Genomic DNA, 19,679 nt, shown 5'->3' with positions numbered 1-19,679 from the left:
AGATGGCTTATAAACAGAATTAAATAAGTAACCACTGCACCACATTGAAAATAACAGAATGCCAAGTGCTGTAAGTGCCCTTTAAAAAGGTGAATTACTATCCATTATTTAGCAATGAACAATAATTCATGCTGGCTCAGACTAGTTGCACTGACTTCCCATTTGGACCTATTACCATACATAAGTGTATATGTTTTATTTTGGGGGCAATGTACCTGGTTCTCCCCTGCATCAAAATATTATAGTTTTGCAGGGGTTGCCTCATTTTTGCCTGCTTCTCAGGCTTGGGTCCTTAGGTTCATCAGTTTTAACATGAATTCAAAATTAGTTTAAAAAATGTCTTTTGGGATGCTGTTGTTTCTTTCACTTTACTGAACTGGCAGGCTAATTAACAAAATACCTGCTGAAACAGTTTTGTTTGGCAACTGCAGTTTCTTAAGTAATTGATTTATCAAATTATTGGTAATGGTGATTTCTATTTATTTCTTGAGCTATTGTTAACACTTCAATTTCTTTTATGGTTTCAGCTGCAGCAATTGGAAAGGGGACCTATTTTGCCATAAATGCAAGGTATTCTTCACAAGACACATATTCCATACCAGACAGAAATGGTAGAAAATACATGTACCTTGCTCGAGTTCTCACTGGGGATTACTGTGTTGGAAATCATGGAATGATTGTTCCACCAACGAAAAACAATGGAGGGTTTGACCTGTATGATAGTGTGACTGACAATGTAACTGCTCCATCCATGTTCGTCATATTTTCTGATGCTCAGGCCTATCCAGAATATCTTATTACTTTCAGAAAATAACAGGATTTAAACATTCGGAGGCTGCCTTTTTTCCCTAAACAAAACAAAGAAAGTGAATGAAAATGCTGCAAACAATCATGCCATTTTAGCTTTTTTTGCTTGAACTTTCTTCACCAACTTTGATGCCACTGTGCCTTTCAGAGATTAATAGAGGTATCGGTCAGTTTGTTTGCATCTGTCTGGACATATATAGTGATGGTTTTCTGTTCCGCTGCCAGCATTAATTAACAATGTTTAGATGAGTTTGTTACTGCCAATTTACTGTCTTTGATGATCACTTTAAACAATTAAAAGCTTTATTTGAATTGTTGTCTGGCATTCAGTCTTTAATTGTCATTATAGCCTAATGTTCACTGGTTTTGTGTCTGTAACAGTATGCTTCCTTCATACACCACTCATCTTCCGAATTGTAAAGGCTAGCAGGTTGTAAAGAAATTTTTCCCACTCCAAGGGGCGGGCATCTCTCCCAAAACCCACCAGCTGGAGGTTCCCCTGCCCCACTCTTCATCGGAGTCAAATGACATTGGAAACAACAGTTATAACAATTCTGATGAGATTCATAGAGACACTGATGTTGCAGTTTAACATCTGCACTTGCACAAAGTTGTATGTTACTCATCTTATCTTGCCTGTTCTGCTGTCATTTACAGTGGACCCTTGTTATACGCTGGGGTTTGGTTCCAAGATCCCCCGTGTATAACAAAATCCGTGTATGCTCAAGTCCCATTAAATATAATGACAGAGCAAAATGGTGCCCCTTATAAAAATCAAGGTAAATTTATACTTTTTTGGGACATTTTCAAACCATGTATGCTTGAATCCGTGTATAAAAAAATCCGTGTATAAGAAGGGCCCACTGTACTTTGTTGTTTTGTCATGTTCTAAATTCTAAATTTTTTAACTGAAATTTCTATCTAATTAATTCCTGTGTAATTTCATTTACACAAACAAGTTGATGTTAACTGCTGTTCAGTCTTCAACCTATGAACGAGAGACCTCCAAGTCTCCCTATTACCAACAGTCCTTACTAATATATTGCAAACTCAGGATCATGGCTTTCTTGATTTAGTCTATCCATCTGTGATGGTGTCTTCCTCTTTCCCTTCTTTCTTGCCAAGCCTCATTGTCTTCTTATATGTTCAAAGTATGAGTTTCAGCTTAGTCATCTTGGCTTGTGGGGAGAGTTCAGGCTTGATTTGCTCTAGGGTGCCAAAAAGACGTATCTTTAAAATGTGTTTTGAGTTGTCTTTCGTGAATCTTTACAAGAAGATAGGATTATTTGGTTCCCTTCATTCATTCATATCCCATTTCATGTTGTACTAGACTGCACCTGTTCTTCTCATATTTCTAAATTCCCTGAACAGTGTGCAACTGGGAGCACAACACTTGTCCAGTTTAGTATTACATGGGCAAAATCTTGAGCATGCACTGAAAAGATGTCCTAGTGGCAGCCACCTTGTTGACAAGGGAAGTCCCACTGCCAAGCTGTGAGCCTCCCAGGGCCCATTAGTTGACTGTATTGGTTGTAGGGTGCAGAAGAGCAAAAGATTTTTAAAATATCCAACAAATCTTTCAACCATTTAGCTGGTCAAGAAGAGATGACACAACATGCTCTCTACTCATTGGGGCAGTTTGGGAATCATTTGCAAAAAAAAAAAGAAAAAAGAAAAAAAAAGAAAGATAATTGTATACATCTTTGACAGCTCAGAAACTACAAACACCAGCACAACAGTTGGCTGCACAAACATAGTGGCCCAATGGCATTCCAGATGTGGACCAGAATCCTTTTACGTCAGTGGTTCTTAAAATGCGGTCCTGAGTAAGTTTGTAACTTCAGTTCTCGGAATTCCTTAGTATTAGTTGAGACTTCTGAGAGTTACGTAAAAGTTCAAAACATTTAGAGGACCACCTTTTGAGAAACCAGTGCTTTAGCTGACACTTGCTGGCATTAACTAGGATTACACCAGATTATGCGTTGGGGGATATTGCAGAAAAAGAAATCCAATGCCTCCTACTAGAACATCATCTCCCCCCATACAACCATAGCTGGGGGTATGCAGAGAGTGCCAAAGCAGTGTCCATCTGCACTTCTACAGAAAAGAGAAGCCATCCCAGACCTCCAGTGTACACTAGAACATGCTTGTAGGAGATCTGAGTATGTGACAGCTGTTCTTCTCTCACAGCTTTCCAACTACAGCAAGATGTTGGCCACCTTATCTCCCCTGGTCCCTAATTGGCCATGTGAATGCATCTTGGTACCATCAAGATGTGATACTGGGTAGGGGTGCCTAGTGTTAAATACGCTGGCAAAGTTTCAAACCTCAGTGCACTTAACTGGATCTCAACTACACTGAGCGGCAGACTGCAAGCAAACAGCACATTACTGCTGTCGAGTGGTCCCCAATAATGATCATTATCTGGATGGCACAGGGGAACAATCCACATACTCATGGGTTGCTTCCTTCTCTGTCAACTTAAGAGGCAAGAGTCCAAGGATTCTTTTCAGATACAATCATTGACTCCTCCCCATACCATTGTTGGGGCATAGAGAGATGAGCTGTGTCCCACACACAGCTTTGATGCACATAGGCAGAACGCCTAGAAGAAAGTCTATGCGAAGAGCGAAGGCTCTGAGTTGCACAGCAGATTTCCTCCCACACACAGGCTGTAGCCTTGAGCTCTCAGCTTGCAGGAATGAATCTCCTGACAGTGAGACTTCACTCAACACAAGGGCTTTTTAATCTTTGTTGCCAAGCTATTTACAAAGATCGCACAGAGTATCTGACAGCCGTCTTGGATACTCACAGCTATACAGACTAACAAAGTGCTTTGCCAACCACCGACCACAACAACCCAACAATGGAGATAGTCACCCTCTCCCTTATATAGGTGGTCTTCTTGGAAGTCATGTGTCAGTCATGCCGCCAATGAAACCTGGCTGGTTTCATACCCAGTACCTGTTGCATCATAACACTGCGCATGATACACTGCTGGCTGACTTCACCTGCTGTGCATGTTGCATCACGTTCCACCATGCACAGCTCACCAAATGCTGACTCATGCACCTACTACTTGAACTGTAGTAACCTCTGCTCCAGTTCCTCCTAGTGGCCACATCCATGTCATTTTCCAGACCAGCGTGCAACATTGCCTTGACAACCATTGCTTTTTTAATTACTGAAAATGAATATACATATTCAAAATAATATGTATATGCATCCCAAAAAGATCAACGTCCACAATCTTCTAAAGATCCCCCTTTCCCCCCATCATGTGCGACAGCAATAGTGCCATCACACCCAGTTTATGTAATGTTAACATTTATATGCCCATTTAAAACAGCAAACATTTCATGTTCTGCTCCCAAGTTGGAATATGCAGCCTTCCAGAGGCTTCTAGCCATTATAATTCCACCCCCTGTCATAAATTATAGCCACTTTCCTCTCTGTCCTCACAGTTTCAATGGCTGCATTTCTTTGGCTTTTGCCCAATTCTGATAGCTTTCATTAATTTACCGAAGCACTAAGTTCTTCAATATGTTCATTTTAGTGACCCCTCCTGTTATATTCATGCCATTCTTGCAATCATTCAGCATCTGTTTAACTCAAAAACTTTTAAATGTGCTCTTGGTTGTTGCATGTGTTTGTTTTTTTAAAATCAATCCTTGAAGAACCAAATAAACCTATTTTATACTGATGTTCCAGTCCTAAATATTGGGCTACATGCAGCTGTTAATCTTAAGTGGAGTATACTTACTGAAAACATTTCTGAACAGTAAGTGCCAGTGTGGAGTAGCAGTTTGAGTGCTGGACTAGGACTTTGGAGACCAGTGCTTGAATTCCCACTTGGCCCCGGAAATCCATTGGGTAACCTTAGGTGAGTCACACTCACTTGCCCTCAGGGGAAAGCAAAGGCAACCCCTCCCCTGAACAAATCTTGCCAAAAAACCTGATATGTTTGCCATAGGTTGCCATAAGTCAGAAATGATTTGAAGGCATATAAGAGTAACTGAGGCCCAGTACAGACCACCCCTTTCAGGGTGGTCTGTGGGCACCCATTTTTGATCCACAGTGTTGCCATACCAACCAAACCACGCGGAAACGCTACAGGCCAAAAAGGGAGCTGCCTAGAGTAGCTCCTTTTTGGGACATCATATTGGCTGCATCAAGCGGTTGGTGTGCACTCCTGAGCCCTACTTTTGCCGTCAACGCTAATGCTAATGCTGGAGTCTAGCAAATAGATTCAGACCACTGCTTTATTTTCCATATGACTTCACCCTTAAATATTACTTGCAAATTAAACAGAATTCAACCGCCAAATAGAATTTAAATTATTATTATTATTATTAACCTTTATTTATGAAGCGCTGTAAATTTACACAGCGCTGTATATACGATCTTTTTAATTAGACGGTTCCCTGCCCTCGGGCTTACAATCTAAAAAGACAAGACACAGAAGGAGAAGGGAGTGGTGGAGGGAAAGGATAAGAGGTCCAGCAGTTCCTCTCTACCTCCGAGGCCTGGACCAAGGCAGATGGACTGGAGGGAGGGCTTGGCTTCATAATGGATGGTTAATCATTTTCCAGGGAAAATACATACTCTTAAGTAGGATAATACATATACAGTACATAGCAATACAGGAAATGGTTTGATAAACAGGCACCAAAGAACTTAAAAGCTGCATAGCACCACTGATGGATATTTACTTCTGCACTAAAAAAAAGGACACCAATTTCCCACAAAAACACATGTAACAACAAAAACCAGTGTTGGCAGCTGGAGGCAGGACAAAGGTTGTCGAGGCAAAGATGTGGCATATATTCTGTCCACCCCTATCCCTTACTAATGAAGCAATAGACATCTGGAATATACAGTTTTATTTCTTTAATTATATTTACTCATTTATCAATTATTAATCTTGATCCAGCCAACAATACTTTCTTTAAATTCCAGTACAGCGCAATAGCAACAACTCAAGAGAAAATGCAGTAAGATCCATACTACTGCTTTAGAGGGAAAGAGGATTAGCATTATCCAATGCCTTAAAGCTAGCTGCTGACTTAAAAAGAAAATAAAGCTCATCATTTGGGTTTAATACAAGAGAAAAACAGATTGTGGCATTACAGAACTAACAGTACTACTGGAAACATTCCAGATATTCTACTTGGCAACAGGATCATATTAAGGCTACAAAAAGCCAAAGTGGGGCACAAACAGCAAGGCTAGATGAGTAAGAAACTTTATTTCCAGGGGCAAGAGAATTTTTTATTTGCTCAATAAAGCTGGCAGGGAAGAGGGAAAGCATCACATCGGCCCTTCCTGCACAACTGGTTAGCAAATTCAGTGATGCTAGAAAATATTCTGTGTGCAGCCCTGACAGCTGGATCAGAAAACAGCATGGGTCGGCACAGCACCCACATGTGGATAAAAGCCCCACTCCAGCTAGGACAAGGATGGACAATAAGTCCAGATACTGACCAGGGATGATGAGAGTTGTACATCTGGACAGCCACTACTTCCTCATCAATATGCTTTTTGTGCTGTTTCCATCTATGCATGATCTTAATCTAAAGTGGTATATTAAAAGTAATAATTCTTTTGCAATGTGTGACCCTAAGTTGGAAGCAATACATTTCTGACTGCAAACACCTGATGGCTGAACTGCAGGGCTACACACTAAACACCCCTCCCTCCATACTTCTTAGGATCTCTATGTTAATCCTAAAATAAAGAAGTACAACTCCTTGGCAGAACCAGATAGATACTTCAAACAACAGTATCACACCTTAGGACTACAGGTGTGGGATGGAATAATATCACACAAGTTATACTCTTGCAATACACATCATCAGCCATACAGAAGCAATCTTTCAGCTGTCATCATATCAACAAGGTAATGGATGCACCAGGTTCATTTTTTCATATTATACAGACACCAGACTATGAGCCAGTATTTTTCTTTGCAAAAAAAGTAGGCACGATAGCACTGTATCATTATTTAAAATGAATCACAATTAGTTACCACTTATCTTAAAACCATAATTTGAGAATCAATTTCATTTTAAGTTTGCATTGCCACAACAGAAAGAATAAGTGAACAAACTGAAGTAACTGGTTGGAATATTCATTTTACATAATAATCCTACAGAGGGAAAGAATGTCACACACACACAGCCATCTACTTGGGGTTAATGACCCAGTGGCCCATCCAGATAAAGCTGAACTATAACTTTGAAGAGTCTGACCAAGGGCCACATTTCCTAAGGCTGATGGAAGTTTCTAGCTCATGTGTTAAGATATCACAGAGCTTTAGTTAAAGATGATTTTATAATGACTTACTAGTCCCTGTGCATAAAACTCTTCTTCAACATATCTGTGATTCAAAAGTTTGCATTAGATAAACAGCAATTGCATAAAAAGTTTAATTTTAAAGGCTTTCAGTATGCTAGGTTAAGTGTCCCATCTTTAGACAGGCACAAATTCTGGACTTCATGCTGGAAAAAAGCACTCATTCAATTCCTTTTGCCTTCAGTTCTTCTCTAACACGCTTCAGGTAATCAGGATCAGGGTAGCCAAAACTAAAGTGAAGCAAGAGGGGAGGGAGGGAGAAAAAAAGAGAGATTGAAACTAAGCATTCATAATTTACCAGTACTGATGTATAGTAACTTTTTTAATACCATGAACTCAGGTATTATATAAAAAGTTGGAAGAGACTACAAGGGCCATCGAGTTCAACCCCTTGCCATGGAGGAATACATAATGAAAACACTCCTGATAGGTGGCCATCCAGCCTGCTTAAAAACCTACAAAGGAGAAGACTTTAACACACTCTGGGGCAGTTTATTCCACAGTCCAACTACTCTTACCATCAGGAAGTTTTTCGTAATGTTGAGGTGAAATGTCTTTTCCTGTAGCTTGAATCCATTGCTCTGTGTCCTGTTCTCTGAAGCAGCAGAAAACAAGCTTGCTTCATCCTCAATATGGCATCCTTTATATTTAAACAGGGCTATCATATCACCCCTTAACCTCCTCTTCTTCAGACTAAACACATCCAACTCCCTAAGCTGCTCTTCAAAGGGCATGCTCTCTAGACCTTTTACCATTTTGGTTGCCCACTTCTGGACATGTTTCAGCTTGTCAATATCCTTCTTAAATTGAATTGTAGAGGAATATTACAAGGGAATTCCCCTGGTATTATTCCACACCCTTGCTGCTTGTGGACTTCATTTGAATAAGCTGAACCAATTCAGTGAGATGTGTGGAAGGAAGAATTACTTAGTATGGCTCTTTTGATGATTTAAAAAATGAGAGCAGAAAAAGGATGTAGAACCAAATGCCAAAAAACATGGGTGGGATTAAAACATTAACAAAACAAAACAAACAAAAAACACCTGGTGTATTTTAAACTTTTTCCCCCAACCCGGGTGTGTGGAAAAGAGGGGGAAATACAACAAGAAATCTTTGTCAATAATAATTTGTCAAGATGTCTGCTCAATGTGCTTTCCCCCCTAAAATAGTCACCCTTCTGAAATCATTTCTATAAACTCTTAATGAATGAGAGTGGGGATTACCTATAAAACCAAAACTAAAACAAAATTACACTGGGGAGAAGGAATGTTCTTACTGCTCAGGAAACAAAAAAAGAACCACAACTCACTTGTTTGGACCAGCATGTGTGGATGTTTTGTGGTGAATGTCATTCCAGGTGACCACATCATTTAAACCAGAAGTGCGGGACTGGCCCACTGTGAAAATCAATTTTTGGTTAAAGGCCCGTTGAAGCAGACTCAAAATTTCTCTTCCTTCTCTGTTGTCAGGTAGATATGCTATCCGGTGTGCTCCTGAAAATCTTCTTCCTGGATTTGGATGCGCTGCCTAGTTTGTACAGAGTGAAGACGTTAGCATAGGCAAGGTCTGATACTTTACTAGCAACATGTTCAACAAAAGACAAAAGTATGAACGATCCCTTGTACATATCCACTCAATCCAGTGTCCTGCTTCTAACAACAGCCAATTAAATGATTTCACAATGATTCCAAAGCAGGGCATGGGTGTTGCAGTTTGCCAAATGCCTCTCTTCAGAGTTACAGCCCCTCTACTCCATTCCCATTGCCTCCATTCCCTGACCCTGAAAAGCTGCTGCCTGCAATCTTACCCATTGAGCATGCTTAGTTACTTTTTGGTGTCCCCCACCCCATCCTGCCACTCCACCATCACCATACCGAGGTAGGGTGAACACTCTGGTATGTAGTCCCAGCTGCAATAAAATCTTGGTTACCCTCTCCATTTATTTATATGAGCAGCTCTCTTCAAACATTTAAATAATTTATTAGCATGGAAAAACTGTAATGTCCAAATAAGAAGGCAACTTTCTTCAGATTTTTTAAAAATATGTGTCTTCCTCTTTTCCTGACATTTTGTCCCCATTTCTAGGCAGTTTTAAAATATATTTGCAGTGACTTATATTGTAAATTATCTTGGGTCTCATACTGAGAAAAAGGTGGGACATATATTAATTTAAAAAAAAAAACCTATCCTCTTGTATCCACCTGTCTGATCCTTCCCCACACCCATTTCTCAAATAGCACAAACTAAGACACGTGTGTAGGCAGAACAATCTTGCCTATATCCTGAGAGAAGGGAAGTCATGTTATTGTTCTGTACCAAAAGCTACAGTAGTATCATGCCTTCAAATCTCAGAAATGCATTACAGGATAAAAATCTGAGACCTCGAGTCTGATTTATCAGATGTATGAACTGTTATCTTAAATCAGTAGGCTGTGTGTGTGTGTGCACGCGCGCGCATGCACAGAGTAGTGATGAACAATGTTGCAGCCTCTGGGACTTACCACAGAGTAACACCATGCCTGAAAATCCCCCAAATCAAATGAGCCAGAAATAAAGAACAAAGGTATGTAAAATTGTTACAGCACACATTCACAGTAAATAGCTCATGGTTATTTAGTATATCAATGCCATTATTGTGATCAACCAAGCCTTTTGAGCGGGTATTATAATGATCCAAGTTTCTGCTCTAGAAGGCAAACAGATTTGGGGATCCACGGGGGCTAGGAAAATAGCACAAAACAAAAATGGCACCACTGCTAAAGTTTAGCCTCATTAAAAACTGTAGGATGACCATGGAAGATCTAAGCATGGACTTCCCATCATCTGAAGTTGAACACTTAAGTTCTATCAGTTTCAGGAAAAGTTAACCACAGATCACTGTGTACCAAACTTCAGCCTCTATGGCTCAAATCCAATTGCAAGTCATAGCTACAATATATACCCTGACAGAGTAGGATTTAGGTAAGTGCAGACTTATAATAGCAGCCGATGCCCTGTACAAACCAGCCTGAAAGGCCGGCCTGGGGGTGGAGCCAGGGTGTCACGTCCAGATGACGCACACCTGACTTTGCCTCAGGACACCATGACACTGTGTGCCACTCTATACGGAGTCATAGCACTCCTCTGGCACTGCATCCATATGACGCAGTGCCGAAGGAGCACCATATAGCCGCGCTCGGCAGCTATGGTGCCCTTTTGAGGGCGCAAAAAGGAGCTTTTTGTGGCTCTTTTTTGCACCCTCAAAAGGATGGATCGGAGCCACAACATGAGGTTGCTGCAGCCCCGATCTGGCTAGGAAAGGGGTAGCGTCCCATTACCCATTCGGGGAGATCTGTCGAGCCCCTGAGTCAATTAGTATACTCCAGCAGGGGCTAGCAATTGGATTTAGGTCTGCAGATTCTTTATACAGAGTTGGAATTTGAATAAATGGAATAATGAATCAAGAGAAGTTTCCTTCTAGTTTACATTCCTTATTAAACAAGAATTATACGTTTTGATTGGGAAATAATGAGCTATGTGAGGATTACTGATTGTGATGGAAAACCATTAAACTCCTGGTCAGACTTACAGTTTGAATGCCATCAGGTATGGTGTAAGTGATGGTGATAGTACCAGATCCCTCATAACCAGGAAGTGACTGTCGACTTTTCAAGATGTCCATTTTCCCTGGTGGCTGGTTCCCTGTCATTGTTCCATAAAATTCATTGCACACAGGGCAAGCTGGCTTGTGTTTCATTGCCTCTTTAATGCAATCTCTGCAAAACTCATGCTTGCATTTGGCCAACACTTGCTTCTGGTGAATTTTATCCATACAGATGGAGCACTTTTCCTCTTGTTTGACTTCCGTTGCTTTCAAATCTGTTTTTTCCTGGGAAAAAGGCAAGAACTTTTTGTGATCAGTGTTTTGATCAAGGGGTGCATCTTTAGAGGCTCCACTGCTGAAAGCAGGATTGGACCACCCTACATTTTCGAGAGACGGTTTCAGAGCAGATTCTAGGAACATCATGATGTGTTTTTCAGTTTTACAGATTTCTTCTGGACAACCATGTATAATTAGTTGATCTCCATTTTTCTTAAACACTGTCCGAGGATTTTCTCTTTGCAGTTGTAGAAAGAAGTTGTTCAGTAATTTTTTTTGAACCTCTGAAAGTTTCAAGGAGATGTTCTTTTCTTTGGGCTCTCCTAAATGCTTCTGATAAATTTTAAAGAAGTTGTAACAAGCTTTTGGAGACTCATCTAAATATGTGGGCTTCTTGGGCTTGAAACAGATGTTCAGTTTTTCACTCTTGAGACTGGGTTTTACCTCTATTACAGTTTCAAACTTCTGGTTTATATTCTCGATATCTTTAACCAATATTGGCTTGAGAAATTCAAATGTATCAGCATCAACTTCAAAGCCAGGCTCTGGGGAATAAGCTTTTGGGGTTTTAGTCAAGTCCTTTACCTTTATTTCCTCTATAAAGCTCTTAGCAGCTGAAATCTCCCTTGCAGGGCCACGGAGAATTAATGCATTTCCATCTGTTTTAACAAGGACACTTTTATACCGGGTGTTTAACAATTCTTGAGCCTTTTCTAAGTGGAGGTCCTCTGTGAAAGGAATCTTTTCCTGTTTGACAACTGATGCTATCCTCTGAAAAACAGTGACAAATTTTTGCTGAGCTTTCTCAATGGAGCTTGGAGCCCCAAGAGAAACAAACCCTACAGAAGTCAAACCTCTTCCACAATCCTTCCAAGTCAGCTTGACATCAAATTTCTGCTCTAATTCTTCAACTTCTTCCTTACAAGCCTGAGTAAAATATTCAAAGATAGCTGAAGGCACTTCCATATTGGACATGTCTTCTATATCATCCTTGCTTTCTTCTTTCAGATTTTCCACATCCAACCGACTCCTTCCTTTTGGATACAAAAATGTACTGTGCTGCTGATGAGAGTTTCCAAGGAGCTTTTCAAAGTGAGAGTGCAACCTTTGAATATCACTATAATCTCCTGACACCTTTTCTATGCCAAGATGGCTTGAACACACATCTACTTTTAAGGCTGGACACACCACAGTCACCTGACTCCTCTCCTCTTTTGTGAGCAAGTCTGTATTCAAAGTGGCAGATACGCTCAGAAAAATCTGAGAAGGAAAAAAAGAAATGAAATGAAATGAAGCAACTTAAAGCATGCGTGCCATCTGCTAATAAAGCTCTTGGTTCAAATCATGAACTCACAAGGAAGTATTAGGTATGTTGTTGTCTCTTAGATTTAGCCTGCATGCAGAATCATATAAGAACACCTCATAAAAGAACAAATGCACTAGTCCCCTTTACAAGAGAAAGTTTTTAGCTACAGACATAAAGGCTGGGGGTGAAAGGATGGTCAACAGCACACAAAATTGGTGTGAGATCTTTCCACACACACACACTTTCAATTTTTCCAATGGAAAATGAAATTCTGTGAACCACGGAAGATATTTCCACATAAATATTTTCTCTTGTGAAATTCATCAAGTGCTTTCCAAGACAAAGTTTCACTCATTCAGAATTACAGGAACTGTGCATTAGAAATATGTCTATGTAAGCCAGTCTATAGAAATAGAGTAGAATGATTCATGTACAGTCATGTACAGATAAATCTCCTTTATCTGAGATGCTTAGGACCAGAAGTGTTTTGGATTTTTTTTTATTTATTTGCATAATGATATCTCCAAGCCTAAACAAAAAAAGATAATTTATGTTTTATGTTCACGTTGCAACATAACCTCAAGATATTTTTCTACATAATCTTGGTATCACTATCTCAGCCACTCAGGTGGACAATTTTGGATTTTAGAATATTTCAGATTTTTGATTTCCGGACTATATAACCCTCAAATCCAAAATGCATTTCTGAACCAAGGACTTACCTTCATAAGGGAAGACATACAAGGGAGACCTTCATTGCTTGTAAGGATAATACCCTATTGGAAAGAAAAAACTATCTAGGGGTAATGAGAGGGTGGGTTAGCATCTTTATTGATTGCTAATGGAGTTTAAATTTTACTTTCTGAACTTTGTTTCCCACAACCCACAAACAAAAGGAAAGGCCTCTGCCTGCATGGATATCCCCCCATACCATCTTGACAAGATGTGGGCCTGTGACTCTAACACTGTCATTTTTAGTTTTTTGTGGGTTTTTCGGGCTACGTGGCCATGTTCTAGCAGAGTTTCTTCTAGATGTTTCGCCAGCATCTGTGGCTGGCAACTTCAGAGAAGAAACTCTGCTAGAACATAGCCACATAGCCCGAAAAACCCACAAAAAACTATGGATTCCAGCCATGAAAGCCTTCGACTTTAAATTGTCATTTTTTCTTTCTCCTATATGATTTTTAACATCCTTGCCTGATGAAGAAGTCAATGGAGCTTCAAAAGCTTGCAACATGTATTTTGGGCATTTTGGTTGCACATGTATTTTGCGTGGCCAAATAAAGGTATTGCTGTTTTGTGGATTTGGGATGTTACTGTACTTTACCCTACTGAAGAGTTCAATATTTTCAGGGATGAGTTCAACTCTAGTCAGACAGTGACTTTATTAGACTTTTTCTATTCAACTAACACACTTCATTTTGTTTACTACAAAATTTGTGGTCTGCTTTCATTCTTCCCTCCATTTCTCAAACAGCTCAAACTATGGGGCCATTCAGATTACCTTTTACCCTGGATCAGGAATCGAATCTTGCATGTGAAGTTCATATTCACCCCAAATCTCCCACAAGCGAATCAGAGGATTACACAACTGTTTCGGGTTTGGCAAATATGAATTTGCCCCCGATCATGATCAGGGCAAGTTCATGGGAGGGATTTAAGTCAGAGGGAGGGCAGTGGGCAGGGCATTCCCTCCCCTTCATCGGGGTGAAGGAGGAGGAAGAGGAGGAAGGAGCCAGAGGAAGGATGAAAAAAAGGGAAATTGGGATGACAGGATGCAAAGGACAATTGAGGTGACTGACAGGGGATGCAAAGGGCAGTCAGAGGGAGGGCAGAGGGGGGAACGGGAGAAAGTGATGGAGGAGGATGAGGATGAAAGAGCCGGGGGGAAGAAGGGAGCCATGGAAGGCAATCTGTAACAGAATAGGAGGAGGAGAAGGAAGGATCAGGACAAAGGGTCAATTCAGGGCAGGTCAGAGGGAGGGCACAGGACGGAGCTCGCACCAGGCAGCTTTCTCTCTTTTTAAATTTTTTAAATTATTTTTGACAAACTATGCGCATGTTTTTTGCAATAGGTAGATAGATATACAGATAGAATGTGCCTGCCTGCCTGTTCACTTTCCCTTTCATTTCCTTGCTTCCAGCAAAGGAAATGCTGCAAAGGGCACTTTGCAGGAGGCTTTTTTCCTTTGCGAATGCTACAATGTGAATGTTACCACATTTCTCTTTCCAATTTGGCAAATTGATATAGAATGCTTTTGCTACTGTCTGTAAGGAATTCAGGGGTAGCCTAGGAAAAGCAAAGAATGCATGGCATCCTTTTCTGGCATTCCAAGCTGAGGAATTTATTATTATTATTATTATTATTATTATTATTACATGTGTATGAGGCACTCTGGGGTGGCAAGAAGGGAGGATGCAGGATGCAGAGATGGCATTAGCTTGCATTTTGGGGTTGAAAACAGCGCCAAAGGAAGATCCATAACCTGCACTGACCCACAACCCAAATATCCACAATACCCACAGCACACACACACAGGAGGTTTTTAAATTTGACAAAATATGTGTATACTGGTGCCTTTTTAAAAAAAAAAGGGGGGGGGGAAGCACACTTCCGATTGCGATGCAGGAAACGTTGCCTATGACAAACTTGGAACTAAATTTAATTGACAGCAAGGTGCCTTCATTTTAACCTGATTTCTCCAAGAAGGCATTCAGGGTTAAAATACCCTGATGAGGTAGTGAGCACTTGCTTCCAGAGGGATTCGGCGGGGGGGGGGGGGGGAGAACTGAATCTTTCCAGTTTCTTCCAGCGCAAAAGGGTCAGTCTGAATGGGGCCTAAGACACATCTGTAGGCAGCACCAGTCACAGTAGTTTGCAGCTTTCTCTACATTACAGTGAAGTTATAGTCAAAGTGGTGACCCATGGACTGGTGCTGGCCCACAGCAAGTTTCCAGGAAAGAAGGGAACAGTTGTAGCTGACAAGCACAAACATGATGCCATTCTCTGGCACATGGGAAAATCCCCCACTGGTACCCCACATCAGATAGCTTAAGAAGTGTACAAAGCACATTGTACAGATCTGCTTCTTCTGTATTTAAATGTCACTTCCCATCATCTAAAGGCCACTGTCTGAAACACTGGAGAGTCACATCAACTTGTTCCCACAGCACCTAATGTGCTGCATCTGGGAAGCCCACATTCTCCTGCTGATGTCCCTCAGCAATGGGTAGACAGAGGGACACTTCCTCTAGCACTAGAGAAAATATCTGTCCATAATTAGTAGTAGCCACTGAAACTCCCATCCTTCATGAAAATGTTCCCTTTTTAAAGCACTTCAAGCTTTTACATTTTCTGGTTGCAAATTTCAGAATTTAGTTGTCTGACGAAATACTTCCTTTTATTTCTCCTGACCCTGTCACCAATTAACTTCAATGCATCACACACACACCCTACTATGTTCCACTTTAAAAACACCTCAAAGTGGTTTATGTTAAAAAAAAAAAAATCTAGTTTGACAGGAAACGCCAAAGCATTCCAAATGTCTTGATTTTTTCCCCTTTCCCATTTTTTTTTTACTAGTCTCTTCATTTTTGAGAAGTTTCCTCTTCCCACTTTTGAAATCAATTACGGCTATTTTGGAAATGTCCTACCAATTTAACCCTTCAATATAAATTAAATTTGACAGCTGTGTGGTCCTCTTTCCAATTCTTTGCAGAATACCTTTTACATGTGATAATGGCTTAACTTCAAAATGCTCTTCTAAGGAAAATACAACTGGCTCAGGATTTATTCTGTCATAAGCATTTAACTAAACTTTCCTGTTCATCTAGGCATTACTGGAGAGAATACTGTATCTAAAAATACTACAAATTTAATTGATTCTATTTATTTATTTAGTTCCATATTGTTTATGCTTGTTCGATTTTGTTGCCACATCAGGTGGTGTTGAGAACATTGTTCTGAAATTGCCTTTGCCCTTACAACAGCTGCTTTTCAAAATAAACTTCTTGCACATGTATATGAAATGGAAAAGAGTGTCTGTAACCTACAGAGGCAGAATCCAGCAGGGGTTTCCACTGGTAGAACTGCTCCCACCAGCAAACACAGGCTGTGTGTGTCCCTTGCCCACCCCTGCAATCCTTGGTGTTCATTCAAAACCTGTTCTAGACAGCTAGGAAACTCTTCAGACCAGATTTGGGGTTAGCACAGAGTGCTGCAAGGGGAAGAAAATCCAATCACATTTTGGAAGAGTTCAGGTGTCAACCAAAGTTTTTGATAAAACAAAAATACTATGGGATCTCTAGATAAAATCAATTGCAAAATCCTACTTCAGCCCCCAATTTCAGGATTTTCCTATTACAGTGAGCCCTCCGGATTCAAACACCCACAGCTTGAAAATATTCAAAAAATATGTAACTTTCAAAAAGCAAATCTTGATTTTGCCATTTATATGAGGGACAACATTTTACTATGTCATGGTATATACAGTTGTTCCTCCGTTTGTGTGGACTTCAAATCAGCATCCTCCTTTGATTACTTGTGAGGGGCAAATGGAGGGATGGCGCCGCCATTCAAGCCAATAGGTCTTGAATATCAGCGGATTTCCATGGGGGGGGTCTGGAACGGATCCCCCGCAAAAACAGAGGGGTGACTCTGGGGATTTGAACATGCACACATTTTGGTATCCATGGGGGGGGGGGGGTTTCCTGGAACCAAACCCCAGTGGATACCAAGGACCCACTATATGCAGTACTGAAGGAAGAGGAATTCAATTCAGGAGTTCTGAACTTTTTTTTTAATTTATATACCGCTATTCCAAAGCTCATAGCTGTGAACAGCAAGCAAGCTAATTAGCAAGTAAGCTTTTCGGCTGGACTGCTGTCTTTACCTTTCTGGTAATGGCATCATATCTTCCACCTCGCCTCCTTTCAAAATCATTCTGGAGTGACATAGCGCTTGAAGCTGGAAGGGAGTTTGCAGCTGAACTTATGCTGTTTGTCAATGATCTTCCCCCAGGGCTGAAGGTGGCGGCCTCAGAATTTGGCAAGATGCTTATCTCTAGGGTTCTTCCATCAACTTTTATAAAATGCTCTTTATGAGCCTTCACTCGTTCCTTCACTGAAATAGTTTGAACAAAAAAGGAAACAAGATACATTTGTTTTGCCAGGAATCACACAGGCACCATTACCCTGAAGACAGAGAAATATGAGCTACTTAATCTAGATTTACAACATCATGCTGGGACACACATATAGGATCAAGCAAACACCTGTTGTGTTGTTTTATCCTTTATATTTAACAGCTTGCTTCTATTCTTTCTTGGTGTTTTTTGCAGAAATTACCTGTTTTGAAGAACAGCATATGTCCAAAAGGCTGTTTGGTTTTGTGTATACTCTCTATTTTGTGTTTTTTTTACAACTACATAAAAAAAAATGACCCATCAGCAAAGTTAGCTGAATGCTAAGCTTGAAACTTAGAAGGGATACCTAAACTGGGATGTAAGTAGACTCAGCAATGTTATAATTAACTTGGATTCCAATTTCTCCCACACTTTCAGTTTCTGAAACAAGGTTGAGGAGAGGTTCAACTCAACCTAGATTGCAACATAGGACTTGCAAAACCACCCAGCTTCCCTGAACAAACACCTGTTGTGCTGCTGCTGGCCAGTACTGAGTCAAGAGAAAATCAATCCTGAACTACCCTAGAAGCCAAGATGACTCAACCAAGGTTGTTTTCCTTTGGCCATATCTTGAGAAAAAGGGACTCACTAAAAATAGGACGATAATCCTTCCATATGAAATGAAATTATGAAATCTGATATTCATATGAATTGAATGTAAATTGATATTAGTGTTTTTAGCTTTCATTTTGTAACGGCTTACATTTTTGCGTGCTTTGTGCTTCTCTGCAGTTATAACATTAGGTTACCTTGAGTCAAAGGCACTCTTCACATGCTCTCAGTGTTTTTAAAAATAATTATTGTTTCATTTATTTCTCTACAGACCTCTCCAAAAGCCTCAGCAAGGACCCAAATGTGCATGCCAAGCATTTTTTTTTCCTGGTAGGAAAAGGCTACAGAGTTTTTTAAAATCTTAGGGCAAAAGGGAGATCGAAGATGCTTGATAGACATGTGAGTCACACTCTCTCAGCCTCAGTGGAAAGCAATGGCAAACCTCCTCTGAACAATTCTTGCCAAGAAACCCCCATGATAGTGTGGTGGAGTGGTTTGAGCATTGGATTATGACTCTGGAATCCAGTGTTTGAATCCTCGTTCAGCCATGGAAACCCACTGGGTGCTTGGGCAAGTCACACTCTCTCAGCCTCAGAAGATAGCAATGGCAAAACCTTCCTGTGAACAAATCTTGCCATGAAAACCTCATGGTGGTGTGGTTGGAGCACTGGAGTATGAGTCTGGAGACCAGTGTTCGAATCCTGGCTGAGCCATGAAAACCCATTAGGTCACCTTGGGCAAGTCACACTCTCTCAGCCTTAGCAGACAGCCATGGCAAACCTCCCTCTGAACAAATCTTACTAAGAAAAAAGCCCCATGATAGTGTGGTGCAGTGGTTTGAGCACTGGATGGGAGCCCAGGGTTTGAATCCCCGCTCAGCCATGGAAACCACTGGGTGACCCTGGGCAAGTCACACTCTCTCAGCCTCAGAGGATGGCCCTGGGAAACAATAATAATAATAATAACTTTATTACGGCCATTTGGCCAGCACAGCCCTGGGAAACAAATCTTGCCATGAAAACCTCATGATGGTGTTGTTGGAGAGCTAGACTCGGACCCTAGAGACCCCCCTACACACATACATAGACACTCGGTGTCCCTGGGGGAGTCACACTCTCTCAGCCTCAGAGGATAGCCATAGCAAAGACATCTTGCTATATATATATATATATATATATATATATATATATCCATCTGGAGAGACCCCCTCCTTCCCCATGCTTTCACTGGGGGTCACACTGTCTCAGCCTGGGGGTGTCAGCTTACCTTCCTGGGAGAGGAAGGAGACGGCGTAGAGCCCCCGCTGGGGATCCCGAGCTCTGACGGTGCACTCCCCTCCCCCGGACTTCTTGGGGGACTGGAAGTGGACCTGCAGCTTGGCCTCCAGGCGCTCAGCCGAGAGCTCTGCAGCCGGGGAGAGCTGCACCAGGAGCGGGGAAGAGCAGCCCCTGCCTGCCATGGTCTGCGATCTCTGTCTCTCAAGCAGCTTTCGCTTTCGCTTCTCCGCTGGAGACCCAGGAAGGGAGGCGCCCCCAAAGTGGCAAACCAGCGGCCCCTGCTGGCCCTCTCCCGGAACTGCAGGGAGAGACACCAAGCATTCCCACCTGCTTTTAAAGGG

At 41.2% G+C, this 19,679-nt stretch overlaps 2 protein-coding genes across 2 annotated transcripts in view; one reads left to right on the top strand and one right to left on the bottom strand.

Moving 5' to 3' along the window:
- The window catches only part of PARP14 (poly(ADP-ribose) polymerase family member 14), a 40,630-nt gene extending 39,511 nt beyond the window's left edge, over positions 1–1,119 (top strand). The window contains exon 16 of the mRNA XM_089520198.1: positions 528–1,119. Coding sequence (XP_089376324.1) covers positions 528–814 — 287 coding nt within the window. The 3' untranslated portion in view covers positions 815–1,119. The remainder of the gene's footprint in view (positions 1–527) is intronic.
- A 4,563-nt stretch (positions 1,120–5,682) lies between these two features.
- DTX3L (deltex E3 ubiquitin ligase 3L) lies at positions 5,683–19,526 on the bottom strand. Its single transcript, XM_089520199.1, has 5 exons — positions 19,328–19,526; positions 17,219–17,448; positions 10,730–12,280; positions 8,471–8,688; positions 5,683–7,391 (listed from the first exon to the last, which is right to left on the bottom strand). Exons 1-5 carry the CDS (start codon positions 19,518–19,520, stop codon positions 7,322–7,324), a joined length of 2,262 nt encoding a protein of 753 aa, XP_089376325.1. The 5' UTR covers positions 19,521–19,526; the 3' UTR covers positions 5,683–7,321.
- Between the last annotated feature and the right edge of the window lie 153 nt (positions 19,527–19,679).

The sequence above is a fragment of the Sceloporus occidentalis genome, unplaced genomic scaffold (genome assembly GCF_023333645.1).
Source record: "Sceloporus occidentalis isolate IW3139 unplaced genomic scaffold, rSceOcc1.0.p SCAF_4, whole genome shotgun sequence".
NCBI lineage: Eukaryota > Metazoa > Chordata > Lepidosauria > Squamata > Phrynosomatidae > Sceloporus > Sceloporus occidentalis.
The sequence above is the reverse complement of the archived record's forward strand: the minus strand, read 5'-3'. Positions and strand labels throughout refer to the sequence as shown.